Below are 26,628 nucleotides of genomic sequence, written 5' to 3' on the forward strand. Positions count from 1 at the left end.
ATTAAGAGTGTACCGAACAGCTGATGTCTGCGCCTACCCTCGTGCCACGGGTATCGACGTCGCTGTATTACATAGCTGTAGTACATAACAGTAATCTGTCAAGATAATAGGCTTTGGTTGATGCAGTCGGGTCACCATTTCATAAACAGTTTATCCAGAGTTGGAGCAAGGCTATGAGCAAGACCAACTTGCCAATCCCTGAGGATTCCAGTCAAAGCGGAGTAAGCGACTTTGCACCAGTTATTAGTCACGTCGAGTCGTCACACAATATCTAATGAAGAAAGAACTCCTTCGGTTAAGTAGACATGCAGCCTCGATGCATGCATGGTCCATTGTCTTATTTCAATCACTTAATAATAGACGTGCAGCCTCTTTTTAACTTGCTATGTTCTCAAGTCAGCAATCCCCACGAGTTCAATGAAGATCCCAGCATTCAGAAAATCAACAACCCCCAAAGCCACCAACATTCCAAAACCACCACCGCGCACAAGAGGCCAAGCACAAGAAACAAGCATAAGCCTCACCTACTCTTCCATCAAGTCCTACCGATCCTTGCCAAAACCTCTCTAGGGGGTTCAAAGGGAAGATAGACGTATTATTTAAAACAACGACGGTACGATTTGATTAGGCAGTAAAAGGGTAGGTACGGATTGACGACCTCATTCAAAGCTACAGTCCATGGAACTTGACAAGTCAAGTTCATTTGGGTAGAAGTGACTAGGAAACTACCTAGCTTGTGGATTGCAACCGCACTTGTGGCTGTCGATTATATTGTAAATACCGTGTCAACGCGAATTATGGCAGTCGGGCCTCGTGGGCTGCAAGCCATTCCTACCGACCAATGGAGATATCTATATTTGAAGACAGCGACGAGAGAGACAAGAACCGTCTTGATAGATTGAATCTTTAATTTTTTTCAATGGTATCGTGAAACTGGATGTATAAACATATAATATCTTGTTAACGCCATCATGGACAACCCGTGGTATCCCCATATCCACTAAACGCCTTTAAACAACCTGTACCAAATCTCTTACTCCCATTACATAACGGGTAGCAATTATACCTCCTCCAAACTCCTTTGGTGCTTATAAGACTGGCACATATATACTATATTAGATAAATCCGAACTTGTCTCACGCAACGAACCTACAATGACCATCCAACGGCCATAGAATTTATCTTTTCCCAAAATAAATTGCTTCATGAGAACATGGTCAACGTCTTTGGCTCTCGATAGAAAACCGGAGTCGAAATATTTAAGATGGTATATTAATCTCGTAACCAATCATAACCTCCGTATTAGTACCTTCCCAACCCCTGTTCCCAGCAGCTGATATCATATACTTGCACGTCGGATCGATGTGAAGTGCAGCTATGACACCAGCCCTTGGTGGCCCAGGAACGATAAGGAAAGGTACGGATGAATGTGATTTAGTCTGTGGTTGCTTCAGGTCATATAAACGTAAGATATCGTGTGATGCACTATTAATCATTAGTTTGGTGGGTGAAGCAAGAGAGAGGATGTTAAATATACCAAATAAGATGTCTCCCATTAGGCATGGCTTTTATAGCACTAACTGCACCACTTCCATTTGGAAACTTAAACGTCCTTTCGGGTTGCTTAAGACCTTTGTGTAAACTAAACTCTTCCACTGTACCATTCCTTCGGCCAGCATAGATGTAGTTCCCATCAGGTGACCAGCAAGCAGACATACACCATGGAGGTACTCCAGTTCTGGTCAGAATTCGAGCAATCGGGTTTGGTTGACGTCTATCCCAGACACGAATAGTCCCATTGATTGAGGCAGCAAGAAATGTGGAGTCAGATGTTGCATCAGCATCTTGAGTTTCAGGCTCTGCCTTTACTTCAATGATATCATCGGAATGGGGTAAGCCATTAGATAGATCAGCCTGCGGTGGTTCGGATTGAATTTGAAGGGAAGAAGCAGGTTCTTCCTCAATTGCTAGAGGTGGTGCATCCATCATAGACATATCACCTGAAGAATCTGGTCGTGCTTCCATGTTCATATCCAAGGCTTTTGAGAACAAATCTTCATCGTCACCAAAGTTTCCTCCGGAGGGAGCTCCCAGCCCATCTGTATCTCCGAATAATGAATCTCCACCCCCGAAAAGAGAATCTGCAGGTGATCCAGGAGCATCCTCATTACCTTCTGTATCTCCGTTCAATCCATTGGCCCCATTCATTCCACCAGAAGCTCCATTCAACAGTAGCTTTTCCCCAATGTTGCTAGAGAAGGTTCCGTTTTGAGGGCTTGGTTCGCCAGATTCTTCGGGAACAGGCAGAGTGGAAGCCGGTCTTACTTCTATTGCAGAGATTTGGCCCCCACTCCCATCAAATGTGCGCTTGACTAATCCAGTATTTAGATCCCAATCCAGAACCTTTTTGTCCCAACTTCCTGATAAGACAGATCTCTCATCGCGAGCAAGACTAAGAACCGAGACAGCAGATGTATGTTTTTGGAGAGTGGCTATTTTCTTCCCTTCATCGTGTCGCACCGATTGTAAGTTTATACTTCCAGATTCAAGTCCAGATAACATCCAAAGAGCCTCAGATTGTACTGCCAATGAATAGACGGGGGATAATGGATTCTCCTCCCCGCCAGGGCCTCTACTTGATTCCTCGTTATCCCAATAGCTCATAAGAACGCCAGCTTTAACTACACTATCAACAAATGGATGCCGTTGAGCAACTGTCAGCAATGTTTTACCATTAACTGTGTCAACTCCATTATATTTCCTTATGAAACAATCCGAGCCTCCACTGAACCAGTACCTCATATCAGGTGTTGCCGTAATCGCATTGATCGAGGTACTCTGAGGAGCAGCTATTGTTGGTACAATGTCATAAGTGGAAGCAGTTAATGCTTCGGGCCTAACTTCATATCTGAATCTTGGGGATAACGATGAAGCAGAATTGTGTTGTGGCGAGGCTGAAGTCCTTATTAAGGTCGGATGAGGTTGTGAGGTGGGACCCACGCCATTCATTTGAGTGTCGTTTGAGTTCGAAGTGTCTAGGTCTCCTCTGTTCTGCGAAGGGGAAAAGTCGTCTTCTCCTTCTCCATCACCATCACCGTCACCATCATCTTGGTCATCCTCTCCATTGTCGTCATCATTGTCGTCGTCGTCTACTTCTTCATCTCCGTCTCCATCAGCATCCCCATCTCCGTCCCCGTCCCCGTCTCCATCCCCGTCACCATCTAGTTCTGGGTCTAGGTCATCTGCATCTTCCATCATGTCATCTTGTTCATTGTCGGAGCTCGCGTTCGATCCTAGCAAAGCTCAAGTTAGTACTCAATAACGATAGAGTTTATGCTGCATTTACCGACCGTCATCAATGTCTAACGTGAAATCCACCATCTTGAACACCTACAGACCCCTCCTCCACAACACAATCCTCCGGGTTGGGTCAGCAATGAATTCGCGTCAATGCAAGCTATTCAGCTTGAATTCGATTGTAGGGCGACGCGGGGCGCACAAGGATATTCTGAGTAAATACTCGGGAATGAATTCGGAACTACTTTAAATTTGTACAAATAAAGTACGTCACAGATTCTCCAGACAGTAGAAACAATTCAAGCTCATTCAAACCACAACGATTGAAGGGCTTTTTGTACAATTGAAGAATTGGTAAGTTATATTGTGATGATACAAATATAATTGGCCTTTGAATCATGAATGCGAAGACAGGATCTTGATAGCTAGTCATGCTAGCGGCCGCATCAATAAGGTTATGCATCACGTGGGAGGCTGAGAACCTCACTGCATCAACGTTGGAAACATCTAAAACTTCTAAAAACTTCTTTCATGACATCAAGACCGTCCGCTATACAGCGTGGTAGATTAGATTAGATTTGAGGGAACTATTGGGGCACTATTGACTCGAAATACTCATCTTGAAGAACGTGATTACCCTGTAGAATTGAATCCAATTCTATCCTACAGATCTCGAATCCTCAAATGCATTCCAATGATCATGGTTCGAATCAATGCTTGCCTAGAAACGCCCCAGGAAACAATGAGATATCTGGAATCTAATGCAGGAGATGGGTTATACATCAAGGTTTTGACCAGGATTGGATGAGGTGTCATAAGGCTTTCAGCCATACCACAGGTAGTGTGTCATATATTTAGGTAGGCATGATCCAAATCAGTTTATAGTCGGCCCAGCTATGTAGCTACTTAGGTACTCTTTGGAAGTCTCTATCTCCAAGGTAGATAGATGATTGCGTGTATCTTTAGCATCTAACCTCTCCACAAACTAAACACACACGACTTTTTACGACGGGTGAGTAGAAGACATTGCCCAGACCTAGGTACCTTCTAGTACTAGGAAATGGGCTACCAGGTACCTCAATCTCTGTTTGCTTTCAAAATTCAATCATCAATAAAAACAAAGTCTTAATATATGGAATATGCAATATGCAATATGCAAACTGCAAGCTACCGAGCCGATCCAAGGCTTGCAAACGAGTGGAAGTGTGTACGCTCAAGAAACTTCTCAGAAGTCCATACTAGATATCCACCCTTTTTCTTTTTACCTTTCTCTTCTCTTCATCTCTTCATTCATTACCTAGGTAGGTATCACTTGGAGAGTTCATTAAATAGGTGTCAAAGGAAATTCTAAAGCTGCCCACCTCATTCCGATTCTCGCTTGCAAATTTGGATTGTTTTGGGAAGGCTCGACAAAGTGAATTCTACCAAATTTTCCTCTAGGTATTTTGGGAGTTCCGATCTCACTCTCTAAACCTTCAAATCACTTGCATAACAAAATATTGCATTGAGATCAACTGAGAAGAATTGATATCAACTCCTGGTGAGATCAACTGCGCGTTTCATGAATGACCGTTTGCGACCAATACAGGATCTTCAGCGCGCCATATAACATACTTGTTGACAACGACAATTTTCTGGAAAGCTTAAGTACGGATTCAGACAATCGGATTCAGACAATTAGATCCTTCCTCAACGACCCGCAAATCAATTGAAACAATTCCGGCGGGCAACGCTTCAGGTGAGAAAAGTCAACTCTATAGCATTGTTTGACACACATTGGCACACAGAATGCTGACTATTATAAGAGTTCTTAACGTCTTTCCACACTTAAAATCTGCTTCCAAGACCGTGGATTTTGTATTTGCTCAGTTGATTAAACATTTTTTCTATCCGCTTGCGTTTGAAGTTGAAGTCTATATTGTCACCTTTACAGTCTTGCGCAACCTGAAGGGTCTTGGGAGGTCACAACACAAGCCCATCTTCCAACCGACAATCGCCGTGAAATTCGACACTCACAAACCTTCTTCAGTTTTTCATCTAGTCATTAAAGATGATGCGAGTCTAATAGCTACATCGCAGCTGTTGAATAACACAGGGAATGACCTAGAGCTTATATGCCAAGGTCAGCAAGATCCCATACTTGACGAAACTAAAAGGTTTAAGAATATGGACTGACTTCTGGTTGTAGAGAAGAAACCGCGACCATGGTGTACAATAGAGCTTCTGCGGATTGTGTATTGCGAGAGCATGTGCAGAAACCTTACGCGAGAATAAAATTCGTCGAATCTTGGAGAAATCTTCCCGAAATTCCAACTAGTGAAGAAATTCTTGAGGATGTATCATGGCAAGACAAGGATGGTATAGAGCAGCCAATGGATTACCAAAGATTGGCGGAGCCGAAAGAATTTGATCCACGCCTGCCACACAACAATATCGATGGGGCTTGGAGCTCTAAGGAAGAATACCTTGGTTTTCATTATCAGATCTTACGAGAAGATGCAGTTGCTCCTCTTCGTCAGTCTGTTGCTGAGTTCAAGAAAAACAGTGACATGAGTGATACACAAGACACCTCTATCTATACAGACGTATGTGGTGTGACATAACAGTTACCAAAGACGTTCTTACTAATATTGTTATAGGTCCACCTCGTTGGTCTCCAACTAAGTCATCTCGGTCCAGCGTTCAGGATTGAATTCTCAAGTGACAAAGCAGGCAAAAGAATCCGGTGGGAGCAGTCGAGCAGACTTACACAAGGTAGTCTCCTATGTTTAAGCCCAACTAGCGATAAGTTTCGTTCCATATGTAAGGTCGGTACTGTCGCAGCTAGGCCCATAGAGGGTGGCTTAGACTGTGACCCTCCACAAGTTGATATCTTCTTTGGGTATGACAAAGACATTATATTGAATCCAACAGAGTGTTGGTCACACAATGCCCGCACCATTCAGTAGAAACTAATGTCTTTTATAGCATATATTATGATTCAGTCCCGAGTGGGGTTTTTTGAAGCATACCGTCATGTGCTTGTAGCACTTCAAAAATTGGCCACCGAATATTCGTACGTGAATGAAGATTGAGGAAGTAAAAAGAAATATGACACTAATGAGAATAGACCCTATATCCAAAAGTATCTGATTGAAATGGATAGAGATATTCTGCCACCTGATCATATCAAGGAAAGACCTTGTCTCGACCTTCGTTCAATTGCCCTATCGAGTGGTGATCATCTTCCAGAACTCACCGACGAAGAGGACGAAAATCTGTGCCATGTTAATGTTTTGAAGGAGTTTCCGATTCTTCCAAAATCAGGCATGGATGACTCCCAGCTCGCGGCTTGTAAGCGTATGCTCACTCAAAGCTTAGCAATTGTACAGGTGAGATATTCTTCTTCACTGTTTTCAATTTTGCTTGCGCAAGGAGCTCCGAACTGATTCAACCCTCGTCGATAGGGCCCGCCGGGTACTGGTAAGACGTTTACTTCCGTCCAAGCTCTCAAGGCCATGTTGTGCAACAGGGGTAACGGACCTATCATTGTCGCAGCTCAGACTAATCATGCTCTTGATCAATTACTCACTCACATTGCTGGTTTCGAGGAAAATTTTGTGCGTCTAGGGAGCAGATGTGACAAGAAAAACCCGACAATTATAGCACGAACTTTGTATGAGCTCCGTGAAGAGCACAAAAAGCTGAAAACTAAGCAATTCAATGGCGGTGTCGGATCAGCTTCCAAAGCACACAACAAATTGATTGATTCTATTGAATTAATGCTTTTCCCCATCATTGGCTTCGGGATTTTACCCGCTAGAGTTCTTTTGGAGTCTGGCGTTATGAGTCAAGAACATTTTGATTCTTTTTTCGAGCCTGGTTGGTGCGACTCGGCGGACACGCAAGATGAAAACGTCGATCCTATTGAATCTTGTACGTATACAAGAGCTCAGGCATGTTTACTTAACTCTGCTTACTAGTGTCGTAGGGCTTGGAGCACAGAAAGTCCGCATGCCGAGAACTCCAGTGATTAACAAGCATCTTGAGATAGAAGACCCCGACCAGGAGTTTGATCAATTGCAAGAGAACGAAGTCGAAGTCCAAGCGAATGATGTCATGGATGCTCTAAACGGGAAGTGGGTTCCATTCAGTCGTTCATATACAGGTAAAACTTTTGGTTCCCGAGCCATCGGCAAAAATTCTCCCAAGAACATACTCGCCAGAGTTGGGAGTCTTCTCGACATTCCAGACAAGTATCGCGGTCAGGTCTATTGCCACTGGGAAAAACTCTACTATGATCAACTGACCCATAAACTCAGTGAGGAATTCAAGAGTTATAGAGCCTCGATGAATAACTTAAAGATAGCAAAGGTATGCTAACTCTTTTACAAATGATTGACTTTGCTGATAAAAATAGTGGAGACGTGATGCCGATTTTATCGACAACATAGACACAAGAGTCATTGGGTGTACGACGACTGGTCTATCTAAATATAGGGGACTACTTTCTGCTTTAAATCCGAGTGTACTACTCATCGAAGAAGCTGCAGAAACTCTAGAAGCAAATGTCTCAGCAGGTATCATTCCATCTCTTCAGCAAGTGATACTTGTAGGAGATCATCGACAATTGACGGCAAATACTACACTTGACCGCTTCATGTCACACCCATATTACATGTCAATCTCTTTGTTTGAGCGACTTGTTAATAATGGTATGGCTTACACAATGCTGAACAAACAACGTCGTATGATTTCAGAGATTCGAGAGCTTTTGTGTATTGAACCGAGTCCGTTCTATATCGATCTTCATGATCACCAGAATGTACGAGACCGAGTTAATCATCGTCCTCCAGTTCCTGGCATGAATTTTGATTTATACTTCTTCTCACACAAATGGCAAGAACATAGAGATGTCAACATGAGTTGTTACAATGCCCCGGAAGCTGAAATGGTCGCTGGATTCTTCAACTACTTAGTTCTTAATGGTATCAAGCCAGAAAAAATTACTGTATTAACAGTATGGATTGATTCTAACTTCCCTACAATTCTTGGCTAATAGATTCATAGTACTATAATGGTCAACGAAAATTACTCCTAAAGGAGCTTAGTCGACGTGTCACAAGCGTTGCAACACCATACTTCAAGGTTTATACTGTTGACGCGTATCAAGGCGAGGAAAATGAAGTTATCTTGCTATCATTAGTAAGAGGTAATCCTCATAGTTCGGTAGGATTCTTACGAAGTAAGAATCGTGTGGTTGTTGCATTGTCTCGTGCACAACGTGGTCTCTACATCTTTGGGAATGCACTTACTGTGGCGGGGCAAGAAGCTGATAATGGCTCTCGAGAGAAGCTTTGGATGCCGATTCTTTTGCATCTACTGGATGAGAAGAGATTTGGCTCCAAGCTGCCTATATTATGCTCTAAGCATGAGAATCACTCTTATGTCTCAGAGCCTGAACATTGGGAAGATCTAAGTGGTGGTTGTCATGAGTTTTGTGGTGGAACGTTGCCGTGTGGCCATTTATGTCCTTATAAGTGCCATCCGACTCCTCATGATCAAGTTATCTGTAAAGAACCTTGTGGAAAGCTGCTTGACTGTGGTCATGGTTGCAGCAACAATTGTGGTCAAAATTGTAGATGCGAAGAATGTCGTACATTGGATCGCATGAAGGCTCTTCAGCTAGCAACTTCACCCAAGAAGGTTACTGTCGAAAATGAGATTGGAACCAATGCGTTGAACACTGTTCCCTCCAAGCAGAAAGAACGCTCTCTACAAAAGTCCTGGAAATTGGATCAGCCAATTGGGCAGAGCAATTCATACACACAGTTCTCATCGGGTCAATTGGGTAGTCAAAATTCGCTTTATACATTTGCATCCTCTCCCACAAAGAGAGACATGTCACCAGAAAAGGGCCGTCAACTTTGGGATACTTGGGACCCAGTTTGTTCAGATAAGAACATTGATCAAGAGCGTTTTGAGCGAGAAAAGCTCGCAAATGAAAATAAGCCAGACTCTGGGGATTTGGTCTTTGAAGAAACTCATAAGCTAGTTCGGGTTGAGAACGGAAAGAGAATTGTTGGTCCCAAGATTCAAAATGTTATACCTCGAATGGTAGGCACTAGTGGAATCACTCGCAGCGAAAATCAGAGTCCAAGAAGCAGTCATGAGGGGTTTCAAAACTTTGATGAGATTTTCCCCAGCAATAACGAAGTCAATGGAGGTAGCCATGGCATAGCTTACAGCAATAATGGCATTCTTCGCAATGGCAATGATGATTTGGCCGCTTCCATCCACAACGGAGCTTCTAACCGCACTAATGGGGTTCACACAAATGGCGTTACTTACAGTAGCAACGATCTTCTTCTCGATGGTGCTTTCAGCAACGAGGTCGATTCTCGCAATGGTGAAGTTACTTTCAACAACAACGAGGTTGCTACTGCATCGGGTTCCAAGAATGACATGCTCAAATCCAGTAACGATGATTTTGACTTTCTAGAAGGTCTTTAAAGTTTCCGTGGTGGCATTCGAGATGGATCATTGCATATTGCCGTTTCTATTTCAGTTGGTTTGGAGAGTTCTATTTACATTGCTAGAATGTTTCTGCTTTTCTAAAGTTGGCGTTCGAGTTTTGAGAATACTCATGATGGCTCTGGGGTGAATCTGGAAATGACATGGAGTTGCTTGAGATTTGTTTCATGGTGGTTTATGTTGACTTTCATGTGTACACTAGAACTAGAATGCTAGGTAGCTCGATAGCTAGATAGCTAGATAGAAAAATGGAACTCGTTCTATAGATCAGTGGCGTTTCTTATTTTGTCTCATGGAATCCTGCATGGTTTGTAGAGTTTCCATGACATTGTTGTGATATCTTTCCTGCTATCATATCATCACCTTCTACTTCTCAAATCATATCACAATCCAATTGATTCTCGCAGTGACTAACTCGAATTCATAAATTATCATTTCATCTCATCTCATTTCATAACAAATCTCATGACACATCTCATCATCCATATTTCCCAAGGAAAAAAAAAAGTCACGAAATAAGCCTCGAAACCCTCACCCCTAATTCCGAATCCCAAAAAAGATAAATGACATCCTCACCCCTATCACTCTCACCACCACCTTCATCACCCCCTATCAAATATCTATCTACGCTCCTAATGCTTATGCAACTTCTCCTTAATCTTCTCCTTCAAATGCGTCAATTTACCCTCTTTCTTTCCCTCGCCATTTTCATGATCATGATCCTCTTCACTACTCACTGCGCTTACCCCACTTCCTCCCCCAACAGCACTCTTCCCCTCCACCCCCAACAATCGATCCGCTTCCCTCCCCGCCCCAGACCTCCCAGCATCGAAATCCCCTCCTTCGGCTACGAGCCCGGAACTCCTGATGTGTTTTTCGCCTGTCCCTGTGCTTTCGGTTTCGCGCTCCTGTTTCTCTGCGTTTGCAGATGAGGGGAGCGGTTGTAGATCGGTGGGGATTCCTTGGGCGTTGGCTGTGCTGCTTGGTTTTGGGGGTTCGCCTGCTGTGGAAGGATCGGTGGGTTTGAGTGTGGTTTCGGAGGTGGCGGAGGAGGTGGAGAGGGAGAGGGATTTCTCGGCAGATGTAGATGTTTCTGGGAAATTGGGATTGATGTATTCCGAAATCAAAGGTTTCTCAGAAGTAACTTTGATTGGAGCGGAAGTGGTGGTGGTGGTGGAAGCAGAGGGATCAGGGGAGGAAAGTGGCGCGATGTGTGTTTCGGCCAGAGTGCGGGATACGGAGTCGGGGGTTGCGGAGACGGAAGTGGTGGTGGAGGTAGAGGGGGAGGAGGAATCGAGAGGTTTGGCGGCGAGGCCGGGGGGAGAAAGGGTGGTGCTGTCGGTGGGTGTGAATGTGGATGTGGAAGTGGTGCCGTCGATGGTGGAGGAAAGGGTATTTTCGGTGCTTGTGGCATCTGGTGATGGGTTGGTTAGTGGATTGGTTTATGTGTTTATTGATCATGGATCCCATCGTCTTGCACTTCATCTCCCATATATCTTCATCTCATCTCATCCTCATCCCTATCCTCGTCCCTATCCTTATCCACCCCCCAAAACACCGAGTTCAAAGCCAGGAAAAAAACAGAGAAAAACATACCCGCATTCCCCAAATCATACGGCTCCCCCTTGTTCGTATCACCCAGCTCCCCACTAATTGGTTCCGACCCCTTCGTCTCCGGCACCACCGTTGCCTTTGCCGCATCGGTTGTTTCTTGAGGTTCGCCCCAGATAACCTTTGATGCGGCGGCGGCGATGTTATTTACAGTTTCCATGTTTGCGTTTGGGTGCTTGATCTTGAGTGGGATGTTGTTTGTCTCGTTTGATCGATTTGTTATATGTATCGGTGGGTAGGTAGGTAGGTAGGTAGGTAGGTATATTTGTATTTATATCGGTATCTGTATGATGTAGAAATAATCTCTTCAACATCAGGAAATGTAGGTGGGTACACGTCCCCTAATATAAGCAACCATACACCCAAATCCAGAAACCAGAAACAAGAAAAAGACGCTTCCAAATTCCCACTCTTTATTCCATCTATTGTCATGGATTGTCATTGTACCACCCACCCATTATCTAGTCACCGCCTCAAACTGACGTAGTGACTAGTAGTAGGTAACTCTGTTGGCTAAAACCCACCAGAAAAGTTATAAATTCTGCCAGCCAGTCTACCTACCACTTTTATTAACCTTGCCTGCTTCTGCTTCTACTTCTGCTTCTACATCTTCTTCCCAGAAAATCCCAAATTTCAAAATCACTCCCACTCCCACTATTCAAAATTCAAACAAACACCCAGCCACAAGTTCCAATTGTAAAACGCATCAATCAATTAACCTTACACTAACCAACCCAATTAACAAGCCAATCTACAATCCATCCCCCCATCAAAAAAATAACCCAGATTTCTCTCCAAATGCAAATCTGGAGACTTGACTTGTGATTACTAATTAATGGTTCCAGACCTTGATATCGGAGAAAGTTATTGATGACGTGCCTGAATCCACCGAACCTGAACTTATGTACCCCGGATTGGTATCGACGTCATAGCCTTGATCACGTGTTGTCATGCAGGTTAAGAGGGACAGAGGGGTTGGATGGTGGCTGGCTTACTTACTGGGTGTACCGCTATCTGCTTTCCAACAGATTGGGGATGGCGAGTTTACTTTGATTTGATCGAGTTTAGAGGGAGTATTAGATATCAGATGCTTGGGAATCCCCCTTGGTAGCTTCGATCTAGATGTGGAGGATCTTTGGGATTGACAGATCTAAAAGACCCTCGACCCCAAGGTTTGAGTAGGCCTGATTCTGTTACTCTATACCCCCAACTCTACTTTTCCATTCCATTTGTGTAATGAACAGTATGCATTAACTCGTAAACTCATTTCATAACCCCATAAGAAACAATCAATGGCTCCACCCACCCCATCTCCCATGTACACCACCACCTTCGGCTATGATGCTGTCCCCATGATAAAATGAAACACGAAACATTAATATGTAATCTCCACGGCTCTCCAAGCCTATCAAGGAGCCTTTGCAGTCTCAGCAGGAGTATTCGTCTCTGCAGCTTCTGTGCCATCTCCTTCAGGTTTGACACCCCCCAACGGTTTTGCAGGATCATAACCCACACTCTTCACAATTCCCAAACCTTTCGTTCTCCCCTCCCTAAATAACAGCCTGTCACCCGGAGCCAAGTATTCCGGTCTTTGTACAAATCGGAACGCGACTGTTGCTCGATCACCAGTTCGAATATAACTTCGATCAATATCAATGATAGCACACGTCTGACTGACAGGTCCAACATGTAACATTGCTTGATATTTTGTTTTGATAGTGGTGGCATGAGAAAGAATCAAAACTTCCGCAACAAATTCTCGGTAAACTTTAGGGGCATTCTGCTCGAGTTTTGGAAGAACAACCATTCCTTTCCTAACATCTTTTCTCCGAACACGTTTTAATGCAAACGAAGCCGATTGACCAGCAGATGTAGCTGGAACTGGTATTCGTTTACGTTCGATGGAACGAATGGTTGTCGTTGTGAATTGACCAAGAGAGTCAGGTCCAACGAGTACAGTGTCACCTGCGTGGACAACGCCAGACTTTACGATCCCTGATACTACAGTGCCTACGAATGGAACCGAGAAAGTATCGTTAATATGGAATTCGAAAGGTGCTTCGGCATCATAATGGCCATGATGAGGTAGAATATTGAGGAAAGCTCGAACGAGATCTAGGGATTCTCCAGTGACGTTGGATACCTGGAAGATTGGACAAATCCGTTTGCTAACGAATTGAGTTGCGGTATTGATACATTCTTCTCGATTCTTGATGAAGATTGGTATCTTCCTGGCTCCAGGACTTTTCAATATGCCGGTAATTTGCTTGATGGTTTGTTCCAGAATTTGAGGAGGACAGATATCGATTTTAGTAATGACAACCATAACTGGTACATTTAACGCAAGAGCGATACCAAGATGCTCTTTACTCATACCAATGAGTCCATTATTTGCAGCGACCATTAGTAAACAGTAATTCGGAGACGAAGATAAGAGCCCAAACACGGTAGTTCGTAGATATCGTTCATGCCCGGCCAAATCGGTAAAGGAGATCACTTTTGCGGATCGTTTCCCAATCTCTTCCCATGATAGTTTTCTACCAGGAACATCAGATGCGACAACTTTGCCCATAGTATCAAACCCCATGATTTCCATACCAACAGAACTAGTTCTTCCACTCTCTATTTCGTGCTTGTGGCGAAAGAGATTCACTCTTGCTTTTCCTCTTCCATCATCCAACCCACCTTTGACCAACACACCCAGCATGGTACTTTTTCCTGCGTCGACATTTCCCACCACAGCAATTCTTGTCTCGATGACTTCCTCCACACTGGCAGGATGTTGTCGTACTAGAACTTTCCCTGTACAATCTTTCTCTTTCGACTCTCCAGTTTCACCCTCCACCTCGCCACCCACTCCATTCGTTAACAGTAACTGACAATCACTGTTCAACTTTCCTGCCGCTTCCTTTAGTCTTTTCAAGGCAAGATCCCATTCCCCTTTATTGAATCCCATTGCATCACCATTGTTCTCAAAACCAATCTCAAAAATAGTCTCTCCATGCCCCTCCTCCAATCGCAACTCCAGAATATTTTTGAGGAGCGTTAATTGATCTTCGTCGGTCGAGAGCAGTAGTTCTTTTATTCGTACTTGGGGACTGGTATCCGCTATATCGAGAGAGTTTAAGATATCTGTGAGTTCGGCATGATCTTCTACGGTAGTAACTGATGTTGCGGTGGTTGAGGGTCCACCTGTTGTTGAACTGGAAGTGGAATACGAGGGATATCGAAGTGCTTGTTGCTTTTCAACGTATTCCGCGAACTCGCTCAGAGCCTATTGTCTGTTAGGAATATGGAATATACTCTGCCAAAGGATATAATACAGTTTCGCCCTTCCGCCGCTCATGTGGAAGCTGTTTGCCTTTTGAAGTCATATTTCTGTTTGTCTGCTTTCCAAAAAGTGTTGTGGCAATAACGTAATTTACTTGCAGTATATTTGTAGGATCATAAAAGACTGCTTTGAAGTAGGTACCTAGGATATACAAGAGAATCTGGAATATTAGTGAATTAAATACAAAAGAGTTATCGATGGAGACTAGTAGTTCTTAAGTATATAGTGGGAGATGACTGTTCGGTGTGTAAAGTCTAAGTGAAGCTTTATCGATAAGCATCTCGGGATGAATGAATCATAGATCTTTGAGTCATTGCCCTAAGGCTGAGTTCCTACATCTTTTTTGACTGGAAAGACATGAATCTGATATCTGATTCATTTGAAGAACATATTTATATCTACATATTCTACGGTTGTTGCGGGATACCACCAATGTCATCTGTAAATATATACATGCTGGACATCGTAGTACAAGAACCCCTGAACCCCGCAATGGCTGTTTGTGCCCATGTCAACCCAAAGCAAGTGTAGAACGAAAAAAAAAAAGCAATATATTGAGGTTTTAGCAAGAAAGTGACAAGATCTGGGTCTAGGTATCCATCTCGAGTTTCCTCTCTTCAAATCAAGTGTACGCGTTCACTATAGTTTGACAATGAACATTCATAATCTGAGAGTTCTTCTATAGCAGCGTTGTTAAATGAAGTAGTCACTGGTATGCATTAAGTTTCGAGCTCAAGATTGTGATCGAATCGAATTGTCGATGGCCATAATTTGACATCTGCTCTGATAATGGCTAGAATGGGAGAAGTGATCATTGAGAGGAAACATTCTCACAAAGAGCTCATGGTAATTACACTTTGGGGTTGCATGTAGCAGAACCAACCACGAGCTGTAGTTTCAGCTCTAGCCCCTCCCTTCGAGATATTTGGAAATTTCTGTCCCTGGTCGCCTATAGCTTTCTCCTCCAAAAACTTGCTTGTGATTAACCTCTGCAAATAAATGACAAGAAAACAAAGAGTCGGAGCAATCCTGCTGCGCAACTGAATTCGATCAGGATCAAGCGCGTCAAAGTATATCTTATCAACACATTCTCGAATAGAAACACTTTGTGAAGATTAATGCGACTAGGCATTGTCACAATTGACCCAGGTGTAACAGCTCACAACATTCCATGCCATCCGAAACGTTCAAACCAGGAGCTCTGGGAAGATCAGAGCAGCTAAACATTTGCAGACATGGTAGCAAAAGCCAGATGTCAATCGAGTACCCATGGCACTACACAATCTCACGTCTGTCTGGGCGCGTATGTCTTGGCTGGAATTGTTACATATATTATTTGTTCTTCCGTCTCGCGCCTATCTATTCTTCCCGGCCTATGTGGTCCTCGAGTTTCGGTTTTTGCGGCCAGATCATTGTGGAATTTCCCCTTTTTTGCCCGCCGTATTGTTCTCTCATCCTCTGACCTTTACAGTCTCTCTTTCGTAGAACTATTTCTCGGGTTTTTTTGTGTAATGGGTTGTCGGTATTTGATTTTATGAGGATCTGGGCGAGATAAGTATAACACTGTCGCCTGTTGAAAGACTGTCAGATACAACGAAACCCAAGTGAGGATCCAAGAATACTTGCCTCTAACAAATAACATCTCGGATTTCTTGACAACCGTCTGCGAAAAAAATGTTAGTTGAAAGCGCATGTCGAGTAGGATACAGACCGACCTTTACGATCTCCTCCCCATCATCTTCTTCGCTCTCCTCTACAACATAGATTGTCTCTACCACATCCCCCAATACTAAATTGCAATGACTATCATAAGCCTACCGGTCATCAGTATAAGCACCCCAATGTCTTGCAGGGGTATATCCCACATGTAGCCTTCCTTTCAATTCTCTGTCTCCCCTCATTTTCACATAAACAACCTCATCAAGACAAAGTCGCACCAAATCAAGAGGTTCCGCTGGTGCAGATGCACCATCATCAATATCTGCCATGTTTGTTTCGTTTTATGCCGACGAACTTTTGTTGTTGTGAATAATCTCCAGGATTGACGTTTTGGACTTACCTCTGAATCGGATAGAGGTTGTCGCTTTGCACAGCGGGATTTGCCGCGCTCACTAAAAAATTCAAATAATCAAGCGAAATCCACCAAATCCACCACTTTCAAACCACCACTTTTAACTTCCCGCCATTGACAACACCAAGTGGACCCTTTTCAACTTTCCCCAGGTTTCCCCAGATTACAATTCAATTGATCTCATCAATTACATGGTCAATGCGAGAAGAGAAGAGAAAGGGTGGGAGAATGATGATTTTCAAAATCACATATAATGGGGCCTTTCTTGCGCGGTTTTGCGACGCGCAAGTCCACAATCGCTACATCTCTTCATGTGTCACCGTTTACGAAACCCGATAGAAATTACAATGAGAGAAGACGGTTGTACGGATCGACAGGACCAAGAAATAATCCCAGTACTTTTGTGGGAAGAGAAAGTGGGAAAGAGGACGCAACGAACGTTGAGCAATTCGAGGAAGGAGATGAGATCAGCAACGATGGATCGCAGGCAGCAAAACAAGCATACTGGAGACGATACGAGATAAGGAATAAACATCGAAATGTGAAGACATTCTTCAAAACACCAGAATGGATGAAGCCAGCTTGGAGTAAAGAGGAAAATTTAAAGGATTGGTGGGTTGGAAAACATGCCACCGAAAAATCTCAAAGTCAAGAAGCATACGGAGATATTTACCCACTTGAGATTCCGACTCCCGGAGAACAAGAAGAAGTATCCGATGGGTCCGATCTGGTTTCTGTCATTCGAAAAGTTGGTGTGGGATTGCCCGTTAATCAAGCTCAACGAAGAATCCTCCTCAAAGAAGCTAAAATGGTTTCTGAATACAAGAATGTGCTCAGAGCACTTCAGTTACGAGATCCTCATGAACTTCTCAAAGTACTGATAAAACTTTCCAAGGTGGATAATTTCGGTGTGAATTATTCGCCTTTATTGGATATTCCCCCAAATACATTTTCCGAAATCCTTAGATTACTAGATCCCAAACATTTTTTCGGACGATACAAAGCATTGTTACAAGACTTCAAGCATAAAGATTTATTGGAAATGAGAACGGATACTCTTGACTATGACGGAACTCATCGTGCCTACACTGTCTATCTTTGGCATTTGCGTCGAATCATTATGAAACGGCAAATAAAGTATCCAATCCATCTGTCCGAATACAAAATGCTCCTCAGGGCTGCAAAGTTTACGGGACATCAGGAAGTTGCAGAATTGACATGGAAGTCTTTGATTTCCAATCAATTTCAAGTGATGGAAAATAGAAAGATCCTACCAGATGTGGAATGTTTTAATTATTACATGGCTACTATGTGTTGGTCGGATGTTCTTAGCCCGTACCATTCTGAAAGACTAAGAGTTGTATCTCACCACAAGGATCTCCGTCAATGGGAAAACAGACCCTATCAATTCAATAGACACCGAATCGGATCTAACGATGGAGTCAGACTCTCGGTCAATAAATTATTTCAAGAAATGGGGAAGGCGGGTCTGATGGGGAATGAGGAGACATTTTGCTTGTTGATGATATCGGCAAGTAGAGAGGGAGACCTTGAGACTGCCAAAACAATTCTCAAGCGAGTGTGGAACATTGATATCGAATTGAAAAACGGTGAGAATTCGAAGCTCAATATACGTCTTCCAGACTCTCCATTGTATCCATCGCGAAGGTTACTTCGTACGATCATCCATATGTTTTGTATCAATAACGATTTACCAATGGCTATACATGTAATGGATCAAGTATCACGAAAGTACTCCATTGATATTCCGAAGCGGGCTTGGCAAGACTTATTGGAGTGGACTGCAGTTTTTGCTAGAAGACGGGGAAGTGCCGCTCAACGCGAGTTGGGATTTGACGAAGGAGTATTGCCCTCGTCTAGCATAAACGAAGTTTGGAATAATATGATTCTGCATTATAACGTCGAACCCAATCTTTCAATGTACAACATCTACATTCGTCACCTTCTCTATAACCGGCAAATTGGAACCGCCCAGATTCAGATCGCAAGGGCCCGTCAACTACACAATAAACTGGCCAAAAGAGTAGATCGGTACAGGATCCTATACGAAAGTAGTTTAAAACGAAGAAAGCCAGACTCGGTAATCACACAAATTCGGCAAAGAGACTTCATATTTTACCGTTTCAAATTGAGGGTTAGCAGGATGTACATGCGACAATGGATCAATTATCTCATCTATAGGCCAGCTGAATACTTGTCTAAAGACCACGCAAATTGGGCATTTCAGAAGGTTCCAGACATAGTCAATAATTATAGAACATTTTTACGAGGAGTGTTGACTTATCAAACATATACAGGTCATGTACGTTTGGATACTGGAAAACCTGAAGATACAAAATTGAGGATATGGAGAAGGGTTTATGGAGATACCAGGTCAAAGAAGAGACGACAAAGAAGATCTTTGGCGAGACTTCTCAAGAGAAAAAATGAATACCGATATAATCAGGACAGAAAGGTCGTTGGTGGGTCAGTTCAATTAGCAGCCAAAGTCGTGCAAGACCATAGATTCGAAAATAAAACAAGTCATCGATAGTCTAAGAATTCATCTCATTTCATCACACTTTCATTCTCTTTGAAAATCTTCTTGGGCAACGTCAATCTTGGGGTTTATGGAAATTAGAGTTAGCGGATGAGAGAATTCGAGACTTTGTGCCACAATAAGCAGTCCTATATCCCCATATGCAGGTGATGTGATTAGAATCCACGATGCATGAATGGGGGTCATAGTCATACTAGTGTATGACTCAAACTTTCAAGCTTCCTCAGACAAGTGCTTCTCTACCTTCCCTCAATCATTGTCTCGATTACTTATCACAATAAAAGTACGTGACATTCTCATACATCTCCCTTGAATCTTTCATAAAAATCCTTTTCCTCATCTCAACATCTTAATCCAATTTCTAAAATATTATACACAATGGCGGAAACCATCATTCCTCGAGAAATACTCGACACGTATTTTCCCAAAACAAGCGATTTACCACCCGAACACGATGAGGAAAGAAATGAAACGTTGCTTGCACAAATTAGGCATCGTGTTGAACTTGTTTGTCTCTTCACTTCTCCTACCTGTCCATCCTCCTCAATCCATCAATCTCCTAGCTCACTCAGCATTTCCACCCCTCTTCTTCAAACATCTACAATGTGAAGATTATAAGGCAGCAAAATCTTATTAAAACAAAACTAGGTGAATTTCTGGTCTATTCCACCGGGATCAAAAGTCCTCGAAATAGGCTGTGGTCAGGGAGATACAACATTGGTACTTGCTGCACAGGTTGGAGAGAATGGTCATGTTGATGCTGTTGATCCTGGCGATCCTGATTATGGTATTGATATGCTCTTTCTTTGCTACCCAATATTATCCTTCCTCTTCTCTTCTCCTCTCTCCCCATGCAAGATTTTCTCTCCAGCCCAGGCGTCGAATGTAAAAGGAAATGAAATTAAATTCTCACCAATCGAGGAACTAACAAACAATAGGCTCACCATGGACTCTCTCCCAAGCCCAATCTCAACTAAGATCCGGCCCATTAGGCCACCGCATCACTTTCCACAACACATTTTCAATTCCTTTTCTCGAATCACTCCTCTCCTCCCTCTCTTCCTCCTCACCCACAACCCAAGACTCAAAACCATACACCCACATCATCCTCTCCCACAGTACTTTTTACTTCTCATCCCCCTCTCTCTTTCCCCAACTAATCTCCTACATCTCCTCCCTCTTGTTATCATCCCCCCAATCCTCAAATTCCATCCCTACCCCTAATCTCCTTACAAACCAAACACAAATCTGCATCGCAGAATGGAATCTCAACGCCCCCACCTCCACTCAATTCCCACATCTCCTCGCAATCATGCTTCAAGCCATCTCAGAAGGCTTCAAAAAAGAAGGAGAAGAAGGAGGTGGAAATGTAAGATGTGTGCGTAGCGCGACGCAGATGCGGAAGGTTATGAGAGAAAGAGGATGGAAGATTGAGAGAGAGATGGTGAAGGATGGAAGGGGATTAGAAGATGGGGTTTGGGAGGTTGGGAATGTGGGGAGGTGGAAGGAGGGGGAGTTGAGGAGGGTGAGGGAGGCTGCGGGAGAGGATAAGGAGGGGAAGAGGGGGAATGTGTTGGAAATGATGTATGATGTTTTGGAGAAGAGTTTGAGGAATGTAGAGGGGGGTTTGAAGGGGGTGGAGGCGATGGGGGTTTGGGTTGCGAGGTTTGTTAGGGAGGATTTGTGAGGTGGGGGGATGAGAAAGGGAACGGGATTGTAGTGGGGGAGAGTTTATGCGAGGATGTTGATTTATATGAGTAAAACAGGAATGGAGAAAGAGAAGCTGGATGGATACAAGTCCGGAAACATGAATCTCAGAAACTTCTTTTTATAGCATCAAATGGCAGTAGTGCTATGCAGAAACCCTTCCCATCCCAAAAAAACCCAGACTCCTCTTCCCCATCCATTACTACTCCATAAGATCCTTCATTTTCCTTCTCCCCTCACCCCTTGCCCCTCACTCCTCACTTCTCACCCCTCCCCACCACTCCCCAAACCTCGCCATCTCCACCCTCATCCACAAAAGCATCCTCACACATCCCTTTCCCTCTGCATCTCCAACCCCCGCACTCTCTCTTCCAATCCCATCACCTTCTCCTCCAACTGTGCTTTTTCAAGCGTAAGGATACCGATGATATCCAATTCTTCTATTCCATCTTCTTGTTGACTCCCACATTGATGTTGCTGTTGATCTTGATCTCGTGTATGCTTCAGAATTTCTGTTTTCCGCTTGAAAGAGGAATTTTGAGATAGCGAGGTGGATGATATTATATCTGATTTTGATTTTGATTTTGACATCGAATCTAGCTTTGATTTCATCATCAGTCGATTTGTTGACTGGATCACCACTGGGTGCATGGATTGACAGGACACTTCCCAACTTTCGAAATTTTTAACAAATTCAATCTTTGATTGTTTGATATGAGACTTCACAATCTGATTGTTTCAAGTCTAAAGAACAATTGTAATAGTTCTTAAGAAATATAATTTGATTCATTGAGAGATATTCACAAATCAATCTTTATAGTGTCCCGTCAGTCCGTACACTTACTAATGGATCGCTAATGGGGGTTTGCGAGACTAGATGAAGAAAATCAGTTGGGAGAGATAGTTTTTACTGATATGAATGAGAAGGATACTGCGATTAAGTGATATCCACAGGAACAGAGGAATTTGGACACAGAATCATCATTCAAATCTAGATTGATTTAAGAAAGCAAATCTCATGTTGTGAGAGTCTAACTCCATATCAAACCACTATTTGAAGCTTGTAAAAGTAGCGGGAATAGAAGTAAATTCTTACCATCTCTCCACTTTGTTCTGAAACCGTATTGCGTTGATTTGATGCGAGAATTACTTTTTTGCCTTTCTTTTACGTGGTCTCTATGTGGCGCTGACTGTAACCAGATAGATGGTACTAGTGATGATACTTGAGGTGGTATGTAAGACTAGAGACTGTAGAATGCGCAGCTACAGAAATAAAACCGGGCTTTGAATAGTGATAAAAGCCAGTTGTTGAAATCTTCTAACTTTGTCACAAACAACGAAGACTGGATCAAATTCAAAGGTTTAAATGTCAGCTCTATGGCTGGATTCAATGAACAAGGAATTTTAGAATGAAATGAATCATAACTCATAATATTGAAGTATCATGAAGTAGAGAAATATGTGTCTAAATACAACAAGCAAGTTTGATTAGAAAAGCCGATGGCTTTCTAGCCCGGTCTGTAGGCATCTTGCGGAAGAGAACAAAAAAAATAACAAACAATACAAAATAAGATCAAAAGAAGCATGCTAACTTCGTATACGCATTACTCATCTCTCATCCATTCATACTCTCTTATGCGCAAGAGATACTTTTATCAAAAGTCATTTGTACTGTGCACTGCACAATAGAGCCCTGTTCTCTTTCTCATAAACCTGAACTGTACCTTTCAGACGCGTATCTACGCAACGACCTTTTCCAGCTTTAAATCATTAATGACCATATATCTTGACATTCCAATCCAACCCCATCTGAACCACCTCATCTGACTTTTGTGTGCTGTTGTCATAGCCTTTTGCGCGGTTCTAAGTTGACCCACCCCGCTCATCATCAACAAAGGACTTGGATGATCGCCTATCTCTCGCTTCGAAAATGCTGCGACTGCCATAGTATTCAAGGTATCGAAAATAGATGTGTACTTTCGGAAAATTGAGACACTGGTAAGTGTATAAAGATCAATAGGGCATTGCCATCCTGGACGATCCCGCATCATGGATGCGATCAAGGCTCGAGAGCCGTGATACAAGGAAATATGATTTGGGTGCGAAGAAATTCCCTGCGCATCAAAAGTTACAATAACATCGATAGATGCAGTTGGGGCAGTTGTAAGGTCTGTTTTTCTTGTGTGAGGAGGGCAAAAGGCAGATGCCAAAAGGTTGGCGATCTTTTCTTTGTCCCATATCTTCGTCATGCTATCCGGGAAATCTCTGTTTAAGAAACGCGATTAGTATAAATAGTACTTATGCGACATGATTCGAGAAACACCTACGGACTCGTAAAGACGAAAACATCATTCTCTTGTCGCAAGCCCAACTGCATCCCACTCTTAACAAGTTCCTTCTTCCGAGTTTCTCCTAATCCATCTGCATCACCTACTGCACATCAACATATGCTTAACTCGATATCATGCACCTTACATACCACTACTCAAACAGAGAATTTTAACATGGTTTCCAAGTTCTGGATCCGTAAGAGCTTGCATCGCTGGCGCAAAAAACATAGCTTCATCATCAGGATGCGCGATCAATAGACATATCTTCTTGTTACGAAGTTTGGGAAATTTGGAGTTAACAACGGTGACACTATATTGCCATGCAGCGAAAGTGATGATAGGGATGGTAAGGAAATAGGTCCATTGCATTTTGGGCATTTCAAAGGTATTTATGGGGGAAGCTTTGATAAAGGGTCGAGGTGTATGTTAAAATGGAGCGACGACGAGTATGAAATGGAGTGGATATGTAGGATTTGAGAGGGGTTCGTGAAGAGAAACGAGTGGAAATGACCGGTTTGTCGGTCAAGAAATATATGGGTCCTTGAGCCTTGCGCTAAGGGATAATTCGAGGTTCACTGCAAGGGATCGGATCAAATATTGACCAATGTCATTCAAATCTACATGGTCTAGATATGTACGAGATGAAATTCATCACTCTTACATGAACACGACCTAATCAAGTATTCGACAGCCTTTCGTCTCAAGTGTCAGCCTTGGTTACTCGGTATATGTATCTAGGTACTTGCATCTATCTGCAACTACCTTCAGATGACAAGGCTCGCAGGGTATTAGCAAGCATTTATACTCCTTGTGAAAGCCACGAGACACTCCTCCCCATACTATCACTCATTCCGAGACAGCAAACATTATGCCACGCAAAGAACCGAAATTGAAGCTCAAAAAGCCAGATAGATCTGGCCCTGATCCATCCATCGAAACTCTTCTCGATATCGCAGAAAAACGAAATTTAAGTGAAGCTCAACGACAGCGTCAAGCAGAATTAGATGGAGAAAATGAGGAGATTTTAATAGGAAGACTAGGGGATTCCGTTTTATGGACAATCAGTCTTACGATGTTACATTTCACTCTGGATGTATTGGTTACACATCAATATGCCGAAGAAATCGTCTGGAAGGGTATCGTTTCGAGGGCCCTCCAAGCATGTCCTGGTAAGTCTTACATTATACTTGGGCGTAACAGAATATTTGCTGATCTCAACAGTCATCTGGCTTCTCTTTTACGCCTTCCATCCACATCCCGAACCCTCGAATTTATTACCTCGAATACCTGCCGAAGCACATCCTTATGTACACGAAATCTTCTTCTCTGCTGCTAGTATAATGGCTGGATGTTATCTTATACACATCACAAATGAATACGGTCATTTTGCCACAATGAAACAGGCTCCACCAGTAGGGACTATCTGGATTTGGGCGGTGGTTGAGTTGAACATCTTATGGGCAGTACCTAGTGTTGCATTTTGTGCTATATACCTAAAGGTCAAAGGGTATGCATTCCTTTAGCCGTTAAGGAATGAGATTCTGGGTGATTTTTAGGAGAGGGGCTGTGCTAAAGACAAGAGGTCCCATATGATGCCTATTTACCTCTGGACAGCACCAACTACGGATTGTGTTCTGGCAGGTGCTGTTCACTTAACGCCAATTACAAAGTGCACCAAATTATTGGACAAAGACGTGCACCCTTTGCTGGTGCAGGTGCTCGGGTGCTAAGGTGGGCCGAACAGAGAGAGAAGCAGTCGAGGGAGCAGCTAGCGGTCCGAGTTCATGAAGCAGAAGCGAGGAAAGAGTGGTCATGTTTCCTTGACTCAATTTACTGGTATCACTGAACCCTTCGCTAAACAGCTGTCGATTCTGGTTTTTGAAAATGCTCAAGGTCGTAGCCTTCTGCTTTTGGTAAAGGGATAGTTGTTCCAGTCTCAACCGGAGTTTCGGACTGAGAATCGTCGGTTCCAAAAGTGTCATTTCTTTGAGCTTCCCATCGACGAACGCTCTCAGATCCAATTCGATCACGATGCATCAATCGATATACTAAAAACTCTAGTCGATCGAGCTTCTCGTGTTGAGAATGAACTGTACTTTCCAGTCGGTCAAGTCTTTCGTGATCTAATTCCTTTTGCTTCTTTGCTTGTGATTCTTGGTCTCGAGCTCGTCTAATTTAGTCAGTTTCGAGCCCCTAAACTATGGGGTATCCTACTTACGATGACATCATACTCATCTGTGCAAATAAAACTCTAGCTCCTAATGCATCTCTTTGCCTAACTAATTCCAAAGCTTTCCTCCTCACAGGTAGCCACGACATGGCTACACTCGTTCTAAATGCCATACTTTTCGGTACCAAGGCCCATTTCTTTCCTTGATCATCCTCGGTACTAGCCTTCAGCTCGGCTTCGGTCACCAATTCTAGTAATCTCTCCTCAAGTTTTCCAAGTTCCTCGATTACGGAGACATACATCTGATATTCCTTTTCTTGTCCGAAACGATCTTTTGGACCATCAGATGCATAAACCAAATCATGAAGCCACTGTGATTCAGTTTTATGCCACGAAAGGGCTGCTTTGACTTGGAAGTATTCGTTATCAGCATTGCGTAAGTAGGTGAATCGAACGTATATCGCTGCTGCAATAGCGGCCACAAAGGTCAATATTCCTGCGACGCTAGATGTTATAGAGAGAGGGCTATCTTGACTAGACATTTCATTTGGAACGAGGATTCCTTCTCTAGAATCTTGAGTGGTCGAGGTAAACAAAATGAAGTCAACAATCAATCATACATCTTCTCATGACACCGAATAACTCAACCCAGTGGCTCCATATAAGTATTGACTGCGGTTTGTTCACACCGTAATAGGACAAGGCTTATGTCAAACATTTGATTGTTTTCTCTACTCAGCCACATTTCATGCAAGGCTAAGAGATATCATACATGATTTATACGCTAGTCCTCCTTTGGCTTTACCCCAGACCTGATCAGCGCTTGTGCCAATGATCGTAGGCCGCGCGATCCTCGCTCCATTCTCTCCACTCTTGTCATGTCGCGTGGAGATTCACAGGGCCTGATTTCATTGAATGCGACATTATATCTAAGCGGTGTAATACTGATTCTTTATCTTTCTTTGTGATTCATCCTGCTATGTACATATTTCCCTACTGTGTTCTTCCACATACATGATTTGCTGCGTTGCTTGATTT

General features: G+C 43.1%; 11 protein-coding genes across 11 annotated transcripts; 4 read left to right on the top strand and 7 right to left on the bottom strand.

Moving 5' to 3' along the window:
• Window positions 1-1,259: 1,259 nt before the first annotated feature.
• EAF01_003056 (uncharacterized protein) lies at window positions 1,260-3,381 on the bottom strand (the record flags this gene model as incomplete). Its single annotated transcript, XM_038911310.1, has 3 exons — window positions 1,260-1,485; window positions 1,538-3,293; window positions 3,351-3,381. 3 exons carry the CDS (start codon window positions 3,379-3,381, stop codon window positions 1,260-1,262), a joined length of 2,013 nt encoding a protein of 670 aa, XP_038772545.1.
• A 2,120-nt stretch (window positions 3,382-5,501) lies between these two features.
• On the top strand, window positions 5,502-9,789 carry EAF01_003057 (uncharacterized protein; the record flags this gene model as incomplete). Its single annotated transcript, XM_038911311.1, has 8 exons — window positions 5,502-5,882; window positions 5,937-6,213; window positions 6,265-6,352; window positions 6,407-6,668; window positions 6,744-7,212; window positions 7,268-7,650; window positions 7,697-8,296; window positions 8,347-9,789. 8 exons carry the CDS (start codon window positions 5,502-5,504, stop codon window positions 9,787-9,789), a joined length of 3,903 nt encoding a protein of 1,300 aa, XP_038772546.1.
• A 653-nt stretch (window positions 9,790-10,442) lies between these two features.
• EAF01_003058 (uncharacterized protein) lies at window positions 10,443-11,581 on the bottom strand (the record flags this gene model as incomplete). The annotated part of the gene is made up of 2 exons (XM_038911312.1): window positions 10,443-11,224; window positions 11,407-11,581. The coding sequence occupies 2 exons, from the start codon at window positions 11,579-11,581 to the stop codon at window positions 10,443-10,445; spliced, it is 957 nt and encodes a 318-aa protein (XP_038772547.1).
• A 1,248-nt stretch (window positions 11,582-12,829) lies between these two features.
• On the bottom strand, window positions 12,830-14,795 carry EAF01_003059 (uncharacterized protein; the record flags this gene model as incomplete). Its single annotated transcript, XM_038911313.1, has 2 exons — window positions 12,830-14,695; window positions 14,745-14,795. The coding sequence occupies 2 exons, from the start codon at window positions 14,793-14,795 to the stop codon at window positions 12,830-12,832; spliced, it is 1,917 nt and encodes a 638-aa protein (XP_038772548.1).
• A 663-nt stretch (window positions 14,796-15,458) lies between these two features.
• Window positions 15,459-15,884, bottom strand: EAF01_003060 (uncharacterized protein; the record flags this gene model as incomplete). Its single annotated transcript, XM_038911314.1, has 3 exons — window positions 15,459-15,545; window positions 15,607-15,741; window positions 15,858-15,884. 3 exons carry the CDS (start codon window positions 15,882-15,884, stop codon window positions 15,459-15,461), a joined length of 249 nt encoding a protein of 82 aa, XP_038772549.1.
• Window positions 15,885-16,284: 400 nt separating this feature from the next.
• On the bottom strand, window positions 16,285-16,740 carry EAF01_003061 (uncharacterized protein; the record flags this gene model as incomplete). Its single annotated transcript, XM_038911315.1, has 4 exons — window positions 16,285-16,322; window positions 16,379-16,415; window positions 16,468-16,566; window positions 16,618-16,740. The coding sequence occupies 4 exons, from the start codon at window positions 16,738-16,740 to the stop codon at window positions 16,285-16,287; spliced, it is 297 nt and encodes a 98-aa protein (XP_038772550.1).
• A 336-nt stretch (window positions 16,741-17,076) lies between these two features.
• EAF01_003062 (uncharacterized protein) lies at window positions 17,077-19,377 on the top strand (the record flags this gene model as incomplete). Its single annotated transcript, XM_038911316.1, has 1 exon — window positions 17,077-19,377. One exon carries the CDS (start codon window positions 17,077-17,079, stop codon window positions 19,375-19,377), a length of 2,301 nt encoding a protein of 766 aa, XP_038772551.1.
• Window positions 19,378-19,600: 223 nt separating this feature from the next.
• EAF01_003063 (uncharacterized protein) lies at window positions 19,601-21,070 on the top strand (the record flags this gene model as incomplete). The annotated part of the gene is made up of 3 exons (XM_038911317.1): window positions 19,601-19,890; window positions 20,032-20,170; window positions 20,322-21,070. The coding sequence occupies exons 1-3, from the start codon at window positions 19,762-19,764 to the stop codon at window positions 21,068-21,070; spliced, it is 1,017 nt and encodes a 338-aa protein (XP_038772552.1). The 5' UTR covers window positions 19,601-19,761.
• A 1,759-nt stretch (window positions 21,071-22,829) lies between these two features.
• Window positions 22,830-23,789, bottom strand: EAF01_003064 (uncharacterized protein; the record flags this gene model as incomplete). Its single annotated transcript, XM_038911318.1, has 3 exons — window positions 22,830-23,355; window positions 23,418-23,520; window positions 23,570-23,789. 3 exons carry the CDS (start codon window positions 23,787-23,789, stop codon window positions 22,830-22,832), a joined length of 849 nt encoding a protein of 282 aa, XP_038772553.1.
• A 130-nt stretch (window positions 23,790-23,919) lies between these two features.
• Window positions 23,920-26,481, top strand: EAF01_003065 (uncharacterized protein). The gene is made up of 2 exons (XM_038911319.1): window positions 23,920-24,589; window positions 24,642-26,481. Exons 1-2 carry the CDS (start codon window positions 24,289-24,291, stop codon window positions 24,941-24,943), a joined length of 603 nt encoding a protein of 200 aa, XP_038772554.1. The 5' UTR covers window positions 23,920-24,288; the 3' UTR covers window positions 24,944-26,481.
• EAF01_003066 (uncharacterized protein) lies at window positions 25,275-26,132 on the bottom strand (the record flags this gene model as incomplete). Its single annotated transcript, XM_038911320.1, has 2 exons — window positions 25,275-25,590; window positions 25,639-26,132. 2 exons carry the CDS (start codon window positions 26,130-26,132, stop codon window positions 25,275-25,277), a joined length of 810 nt encoding a protein of 269 aa, XP_038772555.1.
• Window positions 26,482-26,628: the final 147 nt, after the last annotated feature.

The sequence above is a fragment of the Botrytis porri genome, assembly GCF_014898465.1.
Source record: "Botrytis porri strain MUCL 3234 chromosome Unknown BPOR_004, whole genome shotgun sequence".
NCBI classification, from domain to species: Eukaryota; Fungi; Ascomycota; class Leotiomycetes; order Helotiales; family Sclerotiniaceae; genus Botrytis; species Botrytis porri.

Coding starts and splice junctions, on each gene's coding strand:
- EAF01_003065 (XM_038911319.1), top strand. CDS start 24,289: ATGCCACGCAAAGAACCGAAATTGAAGCTCAAAAAGCCAGATAGATCT. Junction 24,590..24,641: donor GGCCCTCCAAGCATGTCCTG/GTAAGTCTTACA, acceptor TGATCTCAACAG/TCATCTGGCTTCTCTTTTAC.